This window comes from Hyaena hyaena, unplaced genomic scaffold, assembly GCF_003009895.1.
Source record: "Hyaena hyaena isolate Hyena2069 unplaced genomic scaffold, ASM300989v1 scaffold_164, whole genome shotgun sequence".
NCBI lineage: Eukaryota > Metazoa > Chordata > Mammalia > Carnivora > Hyaenidae > Hyaena > Hyaena hyaena.
In genome coordinates, this window is record NW_024080796.1 from 930,000 (window position 1) to 947,292 (window position 17,293).

At 45.5% G+C, this 17,293-nt stretch overlaps 1 protein-coding gene across 1 annotated transcript; it reads left to right on the top strand.

Annotated features, from left to right (window-relative positions):
- Positions 1-11,054: 11,054 nt before the first annotated feature.
- On the top strand, positions 11,055-16,220 carry CDKN1B (cyclin dependent kinase inhibitor 1B). The gene is made up of 3 exons (XM_039239965.1): positions 11,055-12,059; positions 12,610-12,739; positions 14,863-16,220. Exons 1-2 carry the CDS (start codon positions 11,585-11,587, stop codon positions 12,729-12,731), a joined length of 597 nt encoding a protein of 198 aa, XP_039095896.1. The 5' UTR covers positions 11,055-11,584; the 3' UTR covers positions 12,732-12,739; positions 14,863-16,220.
- Positions 16,221-17,293: the final 1,073 nt, after the last annotated feature.

Sequence of the window (17,293 nt, forward strand, 5' to 3'; positions counted from 1 at the left end):
CCATCTTATTTCTTTTGGGCAGAGCTCTCTGTATCAGGCCCCATCATAAACCATAGCTCTTGGTCAGGAGCCCGTGCTATATCCTGTAGGTGGGGCAATTTCTCTTGGAAGGGGCTGTAGACTTGATGGGTTCCATGACTACCGTATCTAGGACTCCTGATAGAATGCACTGGGAGCTCTCTCTTTGAGCTATAGTGGAACCATGTGTATTGACCACTCATACCTATTGGGTGCTACCTACTTTGTGTTTATTTTGTTTAGAGCACCAGAACTGGCCTCCCTAGAGATACAAAAAAGATTAAAGGCTGTAAATTTATATCTGAATTCAAGGTGAACATGTCATGGAGGCAGTATATGTGCTTTTGTTTTATGTTGAGGGGGCTGATTTTCTGAAAGAGCTTAGGAGAAAAGAATCAGGTTTAAGTTGTTACGTGGACTTTATTCCTAATTCTCTGTGGCGGTAGACAAGTCACCTTTTATCTTTACGATACTTCCTTACTTATTAAGGGTTATCATACTTACCTTGACTGCATAATTATTAAAAAACACTCTGCTACAATAAACTAAATGTTAAATTCAGATCATTATGTGAGTAATGTATCTATCATTAAGGCATAAAATAATCTGAAAACGTTTAATAGGTAGGATCTATGTAAATTTCGAGTTTAATTAAATCTGGTGGGGATTGAAACTCTCGTGTATGCATTTTTAAAAGTAGATTATAGTGGCACCTGGGAGGCTCAGTCGATTAAGCATCTGACTCTTGATTTCAACTCAGGTCATGATCTCGCGGTTCATGAGATGCAGCCCCGAGTCAGGCTATTCTGCACTGAGAACGTAGAGCCTGCTTGGGATACTCTCTTTCTCTTTCTATGCCCTTTCCCTGCTCATGCTCCTCTCTCTCTCTCTCTGTCTCTCTCTGTCTCTCTGTCTCTCTCTGTCTCTCTCTGTCTCTATCTCTCTCTCTCTCTCTCCTAGAATAAATAAATAACATTTAAAAAGTAGATTACAAATATGGTTGGGGTTTGGCATACTTGCAGGATTAGGGCTGCCGGTTCTGGCCTTGTGCTGCCCTCCCGTGCTATTTAAACAGCGCAGCAGGTCAATTACATTCCTGCCTGATGAACGCTCCGGGAGAGAATTCTATCTTATTACTTACCCTCTTCTGTCCTCATGTGGCCACAGAGGGCCTAACTATTCTGGATGTTTCTGTTTCTTCAGTAAGGGAAGAGATGGAAAACTACTCTGAAACATTCTAGGTCAGAAAATCTAATCCTGAGTTAAGGAAAAAGGTAACAAATTGCATTTGACACCGGAGATCTAATTACTCCACTGAGACAGGAATATCCTAAGCAGATTATTGACGTCTGTAGAAGAATACCATTATGACAGAGTAAGGAATGGCTTTTTGTCAAAAAAAATAAATGAAAATGCAATTCATTGCCCTTTTAATACTCCAAGAATGTATACTAGAGTCCTACGCTGTTTATTTGGTAAATAAGCCTGTTATGATGGGAACAGAAGATGCTGTTCTACAATGAATTTCTAAGCAGAACATTAGCTGGTTGAAATATGAGACTCACAAGCAAAGCTAATTCCATACTAATTCTCTTAGCACAGTCTCCCAAAGCTATTCCTTTCAAAGAGGTTTAAGGGAGTTTGTTGACATAATTTTTAGGAAAGTTAAGATATTGTAGGAAGCCTTGTGAAACCATACAAAGAACTAACTAGAGAAGGTAAGCAATAGGAGGCACCTTTACAATATGTTTATTCCCCCTCTGCCAATGCTCAGACCGCACCCCTGGCCTGCTTCCAGACTGTTCCCTGATATTAGAACCGAGCTACCCTCTGCTTAGACTAGGTACATGTGTGTGTATTTTATTCATGTGGGTAGATAGCAGTCAGGCTTTCATAGCTTCCAGTCTATCAAAACTACTCTTATCAAGATCATTAGTGACCTCCATGGCCGAATCCAGCGATAGGTCTTTAGTCCTATTTCTGATCAGCAGCACTTGAACCATTTGATTTTTCTCTCGTCCTTGAGACACATTCTTTAACTTGTTCTCTGGGTCACTTCTCTCTAGGCTCTCTTCCACTCCATCGGTGTCTCCTTTCCAGTCTCCTTTGCCTAGATCCTCCCCATCTTCTTGATTTCCTACTGTTCAGGCCTCTTCTCTTTCTCTGTCTAAACTCCCTTGGTGATTTTATCTGGTCCGGTAGCTAGTCCCATCACCTACGTGCTGAAAATTTCCAAATTTGTATCTCCAGCACAAACCTCTCTCCCCTGAATTCCAGACTCATATATACATCTACTTACTCAGCATCTCCATTTGGATGTCTATGGATAGCTCAAACTTAACACAAAGCAAAATTTATCTATCCCTCAACCAACCCCGTTTCAGTAACCAGCCAAAACTTTTCTTCAGTTGCTTGGGCCCAAAAGCCTTGGAGTCATTGTGGACTGCTCCGGCTCATGCACATGCTCTGTTTCCAATCCTTCAGCAAATCCCATTGGCTGTGTCTTTAAAAACATATCTATTAACTCTATCCTTTTTCTCCTTACACCGCTACTGGTCCGAGATGACATGGCCTCCTCTTTGGATTACTGCAATGGTCTGCTAACTGGTCTTTCTGCTTCTCTCTTGCTTCTTTGTGGTGCTTCCCACTCGGCAAAGTCATCAAAGTTAGCCAAAGTCCAACCAAAACTCTCAGCTCAAAGATGACTTATCTTGATTGGAATAAAATCTAAAGTCTTTAGCATGGTTTATAAGGTAAACATAATCTGGGCCCCTACTTACTGTCTGATTTCCTTTCCTACCTCCCAGCCCCTACTTTATTTCTGGCTTCCCAGTTCCCTCATTGTTCTTCAGCCATTCCAGGCACATTCCTACCTCAGGGCCCTTGGATTTGCTATTTCCTCTGCCAGGAACATAGAAAATTACTTAGTCCATGCCCTCATTTCATTCAGGTCTCTATTCAAATGTCACTTTATCAAAGAATCCTTTCCTGTTAATATAGCATCTGCCGTCATTACTCTCTGTACCCTAAAGTAGTTTATTTTTCCTTTTAGCACTTGTAACAACATGACATACTATGCTTATTTGTTTGTGTATTGTCTGCCTTCCACACTTGAGTATAAGCTCCACTCCATGAAAGCAAGACTTTGGCTATCTTTGTTTTCAACTGTGTCCCCAGAAAGGCTGGCATCTGGTAAGGGCTCATTAAAAATTTAATGAATGAAGGAATGAGCAAATATTCATGTGAACAATTATTCAGAGAGTGGTCAGGAGTAGAAAAAGAGCACTCCGCTCCCTTTTTAGGTGTAATTTTGCATAAACTAAAGACTGAGATCATAATCGAGGGAGGTTTTCCCCTTCATGTTTTCTCAGCTTAGAGAATAGGATGTAATTGAAAACAGTGAATTGGTGGTGAACATGTTTATTGCCCCAAATTCCATATTCTGGTCCCAGAAGTTGCCCGCTTATGTTTCATTCTTGGAAACTGAATAAATCAGGTAAATAAATCATGTAAATCAGGTATGTGGTCATGAATCCAGGTTTTTCTATTTATTTCCCGTTCTTTTGAAACCAGAAATACTAGTAAATCTGCCCTTGCTTACCACATTTTACTTGAAAATGGAGATTCTCCTCTAAGTAGAAATGCTTGATGTGGTTTTTTTTTTTTTTTTTTTAAAGAATGACCCCACCGTATCAGTTTAATACCTTTCTTGAAGTCCAATTTCTTTCAAAGATGCTCTTTTTCTTTTTAGGAATTTAACTTTCATTTCCCCCCAGAAACTGGGGGAAGTGTAGTGCATTGTAGGTAAATTAAGGCAATGATGCCTCAGTCACAAAATTTACAGAGTCCTCGCATCTTCTACAAGTGTTGTCACCATGGACTCTGGACTCGGCTTCACAAGAACAGGCGTGCTGCTCCTAGTACTTTCCTCACTCTCTTCTTAGGCTTCGGGACACGAGCTCGGCCTTCGTCTCAGCCCTTCATCTGTAAGACAGCGTGAGAGCATTGGTCTCCTGACTGTTCTTCTAAAGGCCAAATGTGATAACACCAGAAAAGCTGCTTTCAAATATATAAACTATTGTGTTCTTCAGGAACATCTTGGGTCCAACGAACAGAAACCCATTACAAACTAGCTTGGAAAAGAAGGGGGAAAATTGTTTTGTAAACATAGGGATGTCTCAAAAAACTTAAGTCCAGGGAGCGGGCCCTCATGTGCTGCAGGATCCAGAAACTGGGGAGTCTTTGGTTGCTAAGGGCAATTTGTCTTTCTAAATCCCAGGGTCTCTTCACTGCCCCTCTTTGCATGTCCGTCTCTGTCTTCTGGAACTTTACAGGAGATCGTTATCTGCATTTCCATCACATATGGGCTGAAGATATCTTTCTTTTTTCAAAATAACAACCCTCTTTTTTAAAAATGTTTGTTTATTTATTTATTTATTTACAGAGAGAGAGGGCACACAAGCAGGGAAGGGCCAGAAAGAGAGTCCCAAGTAGGCTCTGTGGAGTCAGGGCAGAGCCTGATGAGGGGCTGGATCTCACAAACTGTGAGACCATGTCATGAGCTGAAGTCAAGAGTTGGATGCTTAACCAACTGAGCCACCCAGGCGCCTCCTGAAGATACCTTTCTTTCTTTCTTTTTTTAAAAAATTTTTTTTAACATTTATTCATTTTTGAGAGATGGAGAGAGACAGAGTGAGAGTGGGGGAGGGGCAGAGAGAAGAGGAGACACAGAATCTGAAGCAGGCTCCTCCAGGCTCTGAGCTGTCAGCACAGAGCCCGATGCGGGGCTCGAACCCACAAACCATGAGATCATGACCTGAGCCGAAGTCAGATGCATAACTGACTAAGCCACCCAGGTGCCCCTAAAGATGCCTTTCTTTTATATATATATACATTTTTAAAATGTTTTGTTTATTTCTGGGAGAGAGAGAGAGAGAGCGTGAGCAGGGGAGGGTCAGAGAGAGGGGGAGACACAGAATCCGAAACAGGCCCCAGGCTCTGAGCTGGCTGTCAGCACAGAACCGGACGCGGGGCTTGAACCCACCAGCCATGAGATCATGACCTGAGCTGAAGTCGGACGCTTAACTGACTGAGCCACCCAGCCGCCTCAAGATGCCTTTCTTAAAACAACTCTTTCAATTCTGAATCTGCATCACTTTATTAATCTCTAACTGACAGTTTACTAACCAAAGTTTCTGAGACCTGGTTCCAAATTTTCAGGAGAGGGATCTGATTGGCCAAGTTTACGTGATATAGGATACCTCCTTTCCCCTCATCTGGTCAACTTCAGGAGCGGAATGGAAACAGTGTCGTATAATCTGCTGTCCCTCGGCAGAAGAGGTTAAGTAAGGGAATAGACTCTGAGAAGAGCGCATGGGACAGTGAAGAAACAATGTTGCACACCTCAAGTGCACATAGACATAAAGGGACTGAGAGGCTACACGCATCCCTTAGTCCCATACCTTTGTAACAAAGTATCTGATATGGCCCTATGATTAATGGTACATCTGTAAATATGATCAGGTCTCACAGAGCCCCACCAACCATGACATCCCCTCACATCGTGGTTCAGATTCTTGTTTTTAATACCATCTCTGTTGCCCTCTTAAGGAACATAACCTCTCTTTGACTTCTCAGGGATCTGGTTTCAATGCATATACTGACTGTATCAAATTCTGAATCTCCACTATTCCCGTTCTCCCCAATTTTCTCCTCTATGTTAATTAGAATTGACTACAAAGTACTATAGCAAATAGACCCCAAATTTCAATGAAATAGAATTTTTCTTTTCTCCAGTCAGGCCAGGGCTGGTGTACAGCAAGCTGGTGTAGCTCTATATTCTTCAACATGTGGCTTCCAGGGGTGCCTGGCTGGCTCAGTTAGTAGAGCGTGTGACTCTTGATCTTGGGGTCATGAGTTCAAGCCCCATGTTGGGTGGAGAGCTTAGTTAAAACAAAAACAAAAATTTGGCTTCCAAAATTGCAATGGTATTCACCCTCCTAGCCCATAGGAAAGGGAAAAGAGAGGCAGAAGTAAGAGGTTGGTGTGACAGGTTTTATGTGCTAGGCCTGGAACACACTTATCACTTTACATTCTGTTGGGAAATACCTAATTACAAGGCCACATCTATTTGCACAGGGGCTGGGAAATTTAGTGTGGTTGGGCAGCTGTCAGCCCAGTTATAATTCTGATATTAAGGGAGAAAGAAGGGGTTTTGGTGGACAGCTAGCAGTCTCTGTTACATTGTCCCTCTGTGTTACTGCTCTTCATTAATGGCATTATTCTCTGAAATACCCCCACTTAGGTCCTTAAAGTCATCCTCCATTTCTCCATCTTTCCCCAGTCTCCTTATCTAAGTGCCTGAGCAATCCTATATTCGTTCTGTGCTTTCCATTCCCTCCTCCACAGCCCTGCTGAATGCTGTCTAGCCCCTTGCTTGAACAACTGCAATCAGGCTCCAAAATTACTTCCCCAGGTCAGCCTTTCCAGGTTCATCAGATCCATCTTTTACTCTGTTGTCAGATGCCACTTCCTAATACGAAGATTTGATTGTCCAAGACAGTTTGGGCCCCTTAACACTTACCTCTCCACCTACTGTGGTGGCTGTAATCACCACATACAAAGCATCTAGAGCTGTGCCTAGGTAGCTCAGGTGATCATGCCAGATTGCCTTCCACCCTCTGTTCTAAATACTCTCATCTTGGTCTCATGGTCCACACTTCTACACTCTTGCCTCACATTTATACTTTGCCCAACAAACAGTTTCCTTTGGATTAACACCATGATGGGACTGTCTACCCAGCTTTCCATTTAGCTCTGTCCCGGGACCCTGTCTCTCAGGGCCCAGGCTTGCTCTTGCTCAAGAGGCAAGCCCAGACAGTGATCATGTCATTTACCCCACCAAAACTTCCATCACTTCCCATTGCTTGCTGAGTAAAACAGATGCTTTTCAGCATGCCATCCGTGGCCTGCCAACCGTCTGATCTCATTCCCCAGCTACCAGCCCTACCAATACATCCTGATAATCTTGGCATTTTTCTCATTTTTCAAGATCTGACTTGAACACCTCCTTGAAGGCTTCCTTTTTCTCCTTCCTCTGTAATCCACCTTTGTACCCTGTTCTTCCATGTAATGCTTTCTACTTCTGTAGTTTTTTTGTGCCCATGGTGGCCTCCCACACCTATGATGTATACTCCCTAAAGGCAGTTGTTGTGACTTAAGTCATCCTTTTACTCTGCATGCTGCTGAGAATAATGCTGCTGTGGGGAATACTTTACACATGGTAAGATCACATAATTCCTCTGCTCAGAACCTCTTGGTGTCCCAGCAGCTTCCCACATCACTCAGTCACTGAGGAAAACTCCACACGGGCCTACATGGCCTTGGAGAATATGAGTTCCTGTTACCACTCTGCTCCTGTTCCTTGCTGTTCCTGGAACACATCAGGCAAAGATCTCACATCAGACGTTTTGCATTTGCTGTTCCCTTTACTGGGATACCCTTTCCCCAGCGACCAGCATGGCTTGCTTTCTCAAGCCCTCAGAGCTTCTCTCCAAGGCCCATTTCTCAATGAGGCATTTCTCTGCCACTCTGTTTGCACAGGGACTTCACAAACCCTCTCTTTTCCTTTCCTCTGCTTAAGGTTTCTCCATAGCATGTATTCTCCATCCCATGTACTTCCTTACATAGTATATAATCTAGTCATGTATTTTGGGGGGGTTATTTTCTGTCTCCCCTCCCGCTACTGAGAACGTGAGCTTCATCCGAGTCTAAATCCGTTTGTTTACTTCTGTATCTTCAGAGCCTAGGATAAGGCCTGGCATAGCCAAGGCAGTCTGTAACTGTTTGTTGTAAGAAAAAAAAGAATACGGGAATTAACGGAAGGGGCCCAATAAATAGTCGTTAAATTGAATGGAAATGTCAGAAACAGACGACTGTGAAAATTTCAAAACCGTAAAGGTATGCGGGCTTAAGAGAATAGTGAAATTGAGTGAAAGCTGTCTCATTAAAAACATCGTGCAGGAAAGATTAAAAGCGCGTACTGGGCGGTAGGAGGGGCAATTGGGCCAGCAAGCTGGGACTTTCGCAGAAACATTCCGGGCCGCCAAGTACCCACCCCCCACCCCCGCCCCCAGGACGGCTTCTGGGGGGCGAGCGGGCCCTCCGGGTTTGGACACTTGCCTACCACGCAGGTGTTTGAAGGTATTTTTGGTGTCTGCTTCTGTCAGTTTGTGAAGGGCACGGAAATCTTGGCTGGCTTACGTGACACTTAGCTCTAGGTAGGAAACCGTCAGGGATGAAAACGACAAAAAAAAAAAAGAAAAGAAAAAAAGAAAAAGAAAAAAAAGACACCGCCCGGGACTAGATTCTGGGTCTTGGGGAAGCAGAACCCATTTTAGAGCAGTGCGAGTGGAACTTTCTGTCTTCCACCCAAGCTCCGCCCTCGCAATGTTTTTCTGAAATTTTTCTCCCTGGCTCACTCTCCTGCAGCCGCCCACTTTCCGCAAGGAGGATGGCGCTCGGGTCTCCACACTGCCTCTTCCCTTGGGGACTCCATAGTATTTTCACGCTTTGTCGCTACTACTCGTTATTTGCCTTACCGGCGATCGCCGGTGCCTCGCCTTGTAACCAAAACACTTCAGATCGCAGCAAGGTCGATTTAAGCACAGCCTTTCTTAAGGTGGCGTGACTGTGACTCGTTTACTCTTCCAGATTAACAAAGCAACAAAATGGTGCTTCCACATATTAACTGAAGAAAGATTCAGGGTGTGTAGGGAGAGAAATATTAATTTTCTACTTTTATGTGAGATATTAATTCCATGCATAAAAATCAAACTCTTGTGGTATGTTGCAATACTCTAGAATATCTCCTTTTACGTCTATGGGGTAGTTCGTGTATTTACACATGTGAATTTATGCCTATGTATAATACAGAATTCCTGTGTAGTCTAGCAATTGTGTAAAAATGTCAACAATGATCTAATTCCAGGAATAGGGTATAAAATGTGGTATTGAGGCCTACCCTAATTTTCCTGTCCCTCTCCCCCCTTGTCCAATCCAGGAAGTAAAGTAACTCATTAGGTGAGCCCTCTTACGTGGATCGCAGGTGAAATAGTTTCCGTCAATCAGGTGGAAAGTCCTGACTTTGAAACTCCTTTTGGGCACTGCCTCTCTCACTCTTCTCTCGGGTATCACCCCTGGCCTTTTGGAATCTGCATCTTAGTTGAACTAGTGCATAGTGATACTAAAGGCCAGTGACAGCTGCATATAAATATCAGTGACCACAGGCCACATCAAGGAAACATCTGCAGGCAGCCCAGGGAATGAGCAGAAGCCATTTTGAATCCCTTGTGAGAGAGGAGGACCTGCAGACCACAGCACAGGCGAATCCAGACAAAACCTGAGCCATTAGGAAGGAGGGAAAGAGAAAATGGAGCAGCCTGAGCGTTAGGAGACCTGTGGCTAGCCCTGGCTCTGCTATCTATGGGATATGTGTCGCTGGACAGGAAACCTCTCCTGCTCTCAATTTCCTCAGTGGTGAAAAGAAAGGGTTGAGCCACAGGGTTCTGAAGGTCCGTGCCAGCTCTTAAACGCTCTGGTGTGCTGAGGTGAGGCAGGCACACAAAGTGGAACACACTTGGGAACAATACGTGGTGAAGAAAACAAGTTAAAAATCAAGCTCATCTGTAGCATAGATGCGTAAGAAGAAAACATTGCTGCTGTGTACTGTTAGAACTGAAGGAGACTAGTCTCCAGTAAAATGTATCCATTTTGGCCCAAACCAAGAGTATGCGTATGGGCGCGTGGTGGAGTCCGGAGACAGTACAAGACCCTTTGAGCTCTGTCTCGGGCACGGACAGCCCTCCCACCACCCTGCTCTGGATCATAGTGGTAGATAATTGCAAGCTGCAAAGGGGGGCAGAGAAACGGCCAAATAATAGTATCAGAGGCGAGGACAGGGTTGTGGTGGTTTTATGAATCATTTCATAATCTGGACTTTCAGATTACTTTCACCCTTCCACGACCTGCAGCTCTGTGAAGGCATTCACGTGCATCTAAATTTTTGCTCTGGGTGGGTTGGAACAGCGACTCTGGTGGGGGAGAAAGGTGGAGGAAGGAAGGAGCTGTTGTATTTGGCGGCGGGACTCAGGTAGAGGAAACTGCTACAACCCGGGAAAGAATTGAAAAATACAAAAGAGGAGCCGAGTTCCCACACGCAGCCCAGGTCAGTGGCCTTCAGTGTGCTCGGGAAGCACGAACCTGGGTCAGGGGTGTCACCTCGCTTTTGCAACCCGTGTCTGAGACAGCTATAGAGTTTATTAGGGACTTGGGAGACCAGTCGAGTTTTTAATCCTGAAATCCTTCTTTTTATTGAGGGAGAGCTTGGGTTCACACTAGATTATAAATGCTGCGCCTACGTTCGCTGTGGCCTCTTTCCCCAGGCTCCCCCCCCCACCCCCCAAAAGAGCAGAGACTTCTAGGTTAAGGGTGAGCTAACCACTGCTCCCCCTCAGCCGAGGCACGCAGGCAGGGGGGCTCCCCCGCCCGCAGTGCCAGAGGTTGGGGCCACCGGCGAGAGCCCAGCGGGGGGCCGGACTCCCACCGCCCGCCTCCGCCCCCAGCGGCGCGCACCCCTCGGCTCGGCGAGGGCCGGGAAAACACGCTCGCCAGCGCGGCCCCCTGCGATCCAGCCCCCTCGGTTTCCCGGGCGCGGAGCGGGCGCGCCAGGCGGCGCCGCGCGGGGCCCCGACCCGCGGCCGCGCCGCCCCCGCCCCTCCGCGGCTCCCCGGCCGTTGGGCCGGCGTGTTTGTGTCGCCCGGAACTTCTGCGGGGCCGGCCGGAGCAGGTCTGCCGGCGGCGGCGCACCTCCGGCGGTCACGCGACCCGCCGGGCTCCGGGCGGCGCGGGCGCGCGCGGGCGGGCGGGGAGGCGGCGCGCGGGCGGGCGGGGAGGCGGCGCGCGCGCGCGCGGGGCCACCTTAAGGCCGGGCTCGCCGGCCGCGGCGGGGCGGCTCCCGGCGCCGCGACCAATGGATCTCCTCCTCTGTTTAAATAGACTCGCGGTGTCAATCATTTTCTTCTTCGTCAGCCTCCCTTCCACCGCCATATTGGGCAACTAAAAAAAGGGGGCTCGTCTTTTCGGGGTGTTGTTCTCCCCCCGCCCCTCTCCCCAGCGCCTCGCCGCGCCGCGACTCCGACGCCGCCACGGTTTGCAGAGCCGCTCGGCCGGCGGCACCCGCGGGCTCGCAGCAGCCCCGGACCTGGACTGGCTCCGCCACCCCCTCCTCTCGCCTCGCCCCGCCCCGCCCCTCCCCGCCCTCCCGCTCGCCGGTACACTTGATCGGCGGCGGCTCGCGACCGCCCGGCCGGGGCTTCCCCTCCCCCCCGCCCCCGAGCCAGCGCGCCCCTGACGCTCGGGCAGTTACTTGTCCGCGTTTGTTTCTCTTGGCTCGGGGCGCAGTCGCAGGGCTTATAAGCGGGGTGCGGGCTGGGTCGGGGCGTTTGGTTTTGTGCGGTTTCGTGTCCGGAGCGCGCGCGCGAGGCGGTCGTGGAGACCCGGGAGGAAGATGTCAAACGTGCGAGTGTCGAACGGGAGCCCGAGCCTGGAGCGCATGGACGCCAGGCCGGCGGAGCACCCCAAGCCCTCCGCCTGCAGGAGCCTCTTCGGCCCGGTCAGCCACGAGGAGCTGACCCGGGACTTGGAGAAGCACTGCAGAGACATGGAAGAGGCGAGCCAGCGCAAGTGGAATTTTGATTTCCAGAATCACAGGCCCCTGGAGGGCAAGTACGAGTGGCAGGAGGTGGAGAAGGGCAGCTTGCCCGAGTTCTACTACAGACCCCCGCGGCCACCCAAAGGCGCCTGCAAGGTGCCGGCGCCGGAGGGCCAGGATGTCCGCGGGAACCGCCAGGCGGTGCCTCTGACGGGGTCCCAGGCGAACTCAGAGGACACACACCTGGTTGACCAAAAGACTGAAACGTCGGACGGCCAGACGGGGCTAGCGGAGCCGTGCGCCGGGATCAGGAAGCGACCCGCCGCAGATGGTAACGACCCGTCCGCAGGCAGGAAGTGTCCGTCTGCCCGTCCGCGGCACCGCTTTGCCTGCTTGAGGGTCTCAAGCGCCGCTCTTAAAAATTTACTGTTATTATGTTCATTGTTTTTGATAGCGTATTCCGATTTGGCTTGTGGGGAGCGAGGGGTCCCAATCTGGGGTTTTAAATGCTCTCCGGCTGCCCGCTTGTCTGTTTATTATTTTTAAGTCGGGAGCCTGGGATGCTATTATCTGGTAATTTCTCTAACCGAAAACAGGGCAGTTCCTCCCCGCCAGCCAGCGGTGGGTCTGTGACGTGAGGATGTTTATCCACGGCCTCCGGCTTCGCAATGGACAGAGAGCTTTGGGGCGTAGAATACACTTTCTGTTCTGTGAAAACAACCCCATTCTGTGCCCCTAAAGGCCACTGGGAATGACGGATCCAGGATTGTGGGTGGAGGTGTGGGTTTTTCATCCCCTGCCTATTGTGCGAACTTCTGTCAGCCATTGTTTTTCTCATAAAGATTGTGTGTGTGCTTTTTGAAATTCCCTCCGGCCCTTAGATTCCTCTCCTCAAAACAAAAGAGCCAACAGAACAGAAGAGAATGCCTCAGACGGTTCCCCGAACGCGGGTTCAGTGGAGCAGACGCCCAAGAAGCCGGGCCTCAGAAGACGTCAGACGTAAACAGCTCGGTGGGTCCATTGCTAGGAGCAAAGTAACTTACAGCCCGAATTGGGCTTTCAGACCCCAAGATAACCCGATCTCAGTGGTTGCTGGCAGATTAGAGCTTGTGGCTTTTTGTTTTGTTTATGTTTTGTGCGGTCAAAAAATAGGAATGGGGAAGGCTGGGCAATCACTGGGTTCCGGGGTACTGCGGTTCTTCACACTTTCCACTCCTGACATAATTTTTCCTTGAAACATGGAATGACTAGAGCAAGCGTCCTAGGCAAGTACTTGTGACCAAGGCCCACTGGGTAGGAAGGTCATTTCCCCGTGCACCCCACCAAAACACGTTGGGGGACAGTAGGTTCTTTCCCCCTGCGACCAAAATCTGGGGCGGGCCTCCATCCCACTTCATGAGAATTCGTTTCCCAGGGATTCAGGTTGAGTCTGTAACAGATTTCGAGCCATACGTGGGAAAATGGCAAGTAAATGATTAAAATTTGAGGGAAAAGTTAGGTACAGATGGCTCCTATTTGGTTAACCCGATGGTTAGCAATGGGAATAGAGAAATATGTTACATGCTTTTTATCTTTATTGTTTTCATAAACTGCCACTTTCCCTGTTTCCTTACAAGTTTGGGGAACAGGAAAGGAACCTCGTGTATTTAAAGAAAAAAAAAAAAAAAAAACCAAGCTGGAAACCTCAAAAATACTAAGGTTCCTACAGAATTTCTTACAACTTCTGAAGTTACAAAGCAGAAGTTAAATGAACTCTGCTGGAGTAAGCAATCCAGGACCACGTCAGCATGTGTATGCTAATTGTGCTATAACGGGATGATTTGGATATTTCAGGGGAAATGGTTAATAGTCATAAGGGCCGGCGAAGGCAGGTCTGCCCCACAGAAGAGAAGTGGAGATTTCTTCCATCTACTAAAATGTGGTCAATGCGAACAGCTAATTTGAATAATTCAGCCCTCAGTTTACCGTCGATTGGCTGGCCATAATGATCAAAGTGCATATGTTAATAGTTTGTAAACTTCTTACCCACGAGAACCATGACCTCTTCCGCCCCCCCTCCCACCCCCTGCCCCAAATGCACTCACAGCTTAGCACATAAAAGAGGTTTTAGTAGATGTTGATACTGGTGTTGAAAATCCTCGTTTATAAAAAAGTAAAAGAACCTAGAGATTAAGGCAAGATTCAAGCTTGTCGTGTTTCTAAATCATAGTGTCCTATATATATATGACTTCTTCACACACATCTGGCATTTTTCAAAGCTTATACAGAACATCACTGTAGAACTTCAAGATTACAGCTGTATACGAAGTGGGAAAAGTGGATGCAAAATATTTTCTGAAGCCACCTGCAGTCTGGGACTTGTGGTTGGTGACCTGCAGCCTAGCTCATCAGATGGGCCGCCGCGCATCACATCTACTGGATTTTGATCTGGTCCCATTCTGACATACAGAGAGGCCTTTGTTAGTAAATATTGCCAGTTCAGTGGCAAGGACCTCTTCAAAAGCATTCTTGTGTATATTTTGCATATGACTAAGAAACCAGAATATTTTGGGAAGAAAAGTTAATAGAATTTTCTTTGGAGAGCATTTATAAGTTACAGTTCCACTAGTTTTCAAATTTGGAAAACTCTGATACTCTTAAGTGTCACAGTTTCTTAATTTTCCTTTCTTTGTTACTATCTTTCACCCCGATTCTCTAGACCAGGGTTTCTCAACCTCTGCACTATTGACATTTTGGGCTGAATAATTCTTTGTTGTGGGAGGCTGTTCTGTACATTAGTACAATGTTTGGCAGCAGCCCTGGCCTTTCCCAACAGATGCCAGTAGCACCCTCTCACCCTGAGCGTCACAACCAAAAATGTCTTCAGACACTGCCAAATGTCTCCTGGGGGGCACAGCTCCCTGCTGTCGAGACCCCTCTCCTCTAAACAAAAATACACAACCCAGAGGAAAGTGAAACATCCAGTGAAAGAAATGTTGGATGGAGAGGACTGTGGTCACCAACTTTGAGGGCACACTTTGTTTTCCATCACCCAGGTATTTCACAGACAGTGACAAAATAATTCCTGTACTTTACTGGTAATGCCAGTCTAGTGTTTTTTTTCTCCTAATTCTTTGTTCTTGTTTCTTTTGCAGAATTAAGAGCACGTTTCCTTGTTTGTCAGATACATCACTGCTTGATGAAGCAAGGAAGATATAAATTAAAAATTTTAAATACATATCGCTGACTCCATGGAGTGGACATCCTGTATAAGCACTGAAAAGCAACAACACAATAACACTAAACTTTTAGGCATTCTTAAATGATCTGCCTCTAAAAGCATTGGATGTAGCATTGTGCAATTAGGTTTTTCCTTATTTGCTTCATTGTACTACCTGTGTATATAGTTTTTACCTTTTATGTAGCACATAAACTTGGGGGGGGGTGGGAGGGAGGGCGGGGTGGGGCTGAGGAATTGGCATGGGGGGGTTTCTGAAGAGCTTGCTTCCATTTAGAGCAAGGAGAAAAATAATTTGACTTGCATGAAGAGAAGCAGTTTTGGGGAAGGGTTTGAAATGTTTTCTTTAAAGATGTAATGTCTCTTTCAGTGAAAACTGATAATATTTCATTTTTTTAAAAAATCCAAATTTGAACACTGGTTGCAAATAATTTCTAATTTTTTGTACACGAAGCCTTTTCTCATTTGGGAGCTCTGATTCCGTTATGTAGTGGCAAATGGCTTTTTTTTTTTTTTTTTTTTTTTTTAAGCAAAAAGCTATCCTCCCTCCTGCCCCCAGTTTCTCTTAAAATTGGAATTTACCACTTAATTATTCAGCAATTAGGTAATCCTAACAGGTAATTCTGGGCAAATATCTGGGGTGTATGGGGGGAGTTCTGAATGCTCAGATTCAACCATCTAATTTTTATCAGGTTTGTTGAGAAGATTTCTTAATTTTCTTTGGATTTCAGGCCGTGTAGACACAGTCGAAATAATTCTAATACCTTGGTTATTTTTTAAAGATCTTTAAATAACTTCACATAAAAATAATGAAATAATTTTCATTTAAAGGTTCTCATTTTATTTGTTAATTGGCCCCAAGAAAATGGTGTTTTTAATGTAAAGTGCATATAGAGAAAAGCATACGTGGAATTACTGAAATGGATACTACATCTTTAAACAGTATTTTTCCATTGCCTGTGTTGTGTATGAAACAAAACCCTTTGAAGTGTACCTGTGTACATAACTCTGTAAAGACACTGAAAAATTATACTAACTTATTTATGTTAAAAAGAGATTTTTTTTTAATCTAGACCATATACAAGCCAAAGTGGCATGTTTTGTGCATTTGTAAATGCTGTATTGGGTAGAATAGTTTTTTTTTCCTCCTTCTGTTAATACGGCTGTGCTTAAAAGGTTGCATACTGAGCCAAGTATAATTTTTTTGTAATGTGTGAAAAAGATGCCAATTATTGTTACACATCAAGCAATCAATAAAGAAAACTTCCATAGCTATTCATTGAGTCGAACTGTAGTGTGCTTTACTAAGGTTTGAGGTATTTGACCTGGCATTATGGTCCTATTTATACAAATACAACATGAAGTGGCAAATATCTTGATAATTTAGGCCCACATCTCAGATGATGTTTATGTGGTTCTGAGTGTAATGCTGTTTTCCACTTAGTTCTGTATGAGTGAACAAAGCCTTAGACGTGGAAAGTGGAAAAGCCACATTTTCAAATAAATCAGATTGTCAGATCCCCATTAGTTCAAATACTTGTGTCTTCTAGGATATGTGTCCAGCTCAAACATTTTTACAGAAGTGTAGACTGTTCATACATTTGCAGGACTGAAAATGAAAGTAACATGGTGACTTCTCTAAATTCTGTATTTACACATGCAAGTGTTGTGAGAAATTAGAGCAATTGTTTGGACCACCTAGTCTACACCTCTTGTCCAAAAATATTTAGATACATGTCCTTTAGAAATCGGCATTCCACACTAATTTTGACAGAACAGGTATTCTTCAAACTGGTCATCACAAATCCCTCAATTTTGAAATCTGGTTATAATCTATACAACCCGAGACTGGTTAATGTAAATACCAAATCTGAGGGGTTTGGGCCCCATGTGGACATGACAGAGGTAGATATTTTTTACTTAAATTACAAAAATTTAAACAAGGTATTTTAAAATCAAGTTTAACTAAAAATGATTCGTGTTATTTCACATTCTCTTAAAAAATGTGGCTAAGGTGTAAAAGTAAATTTTTTTTCTAGGACTCTCCAAATGATTAAATCGCAAAAACTTGAATTTGGGTTAAATTGTTTACTTGAAATACTAGCATTTACATCATTGTACCCCCAAAGGGGCTCTAAACAAGACAGTTTCAGCTTATTTTGACCTGAAGCTGTTAAAGAAAAAAAAAAGAAAGAAAGGAAAGAAAGAAAAAAAGCAGAGTTGAGTCCTTTCGGCTGCGGGGAAGGAGAAAAAAGGTCCTTTGGGTGACTGGGCCACATCTTCCAAGTAGGTATTATTTTAATTAGAGGCTAAAGGTGTTTTTGCGATTGTATTCAAAACACGCATAC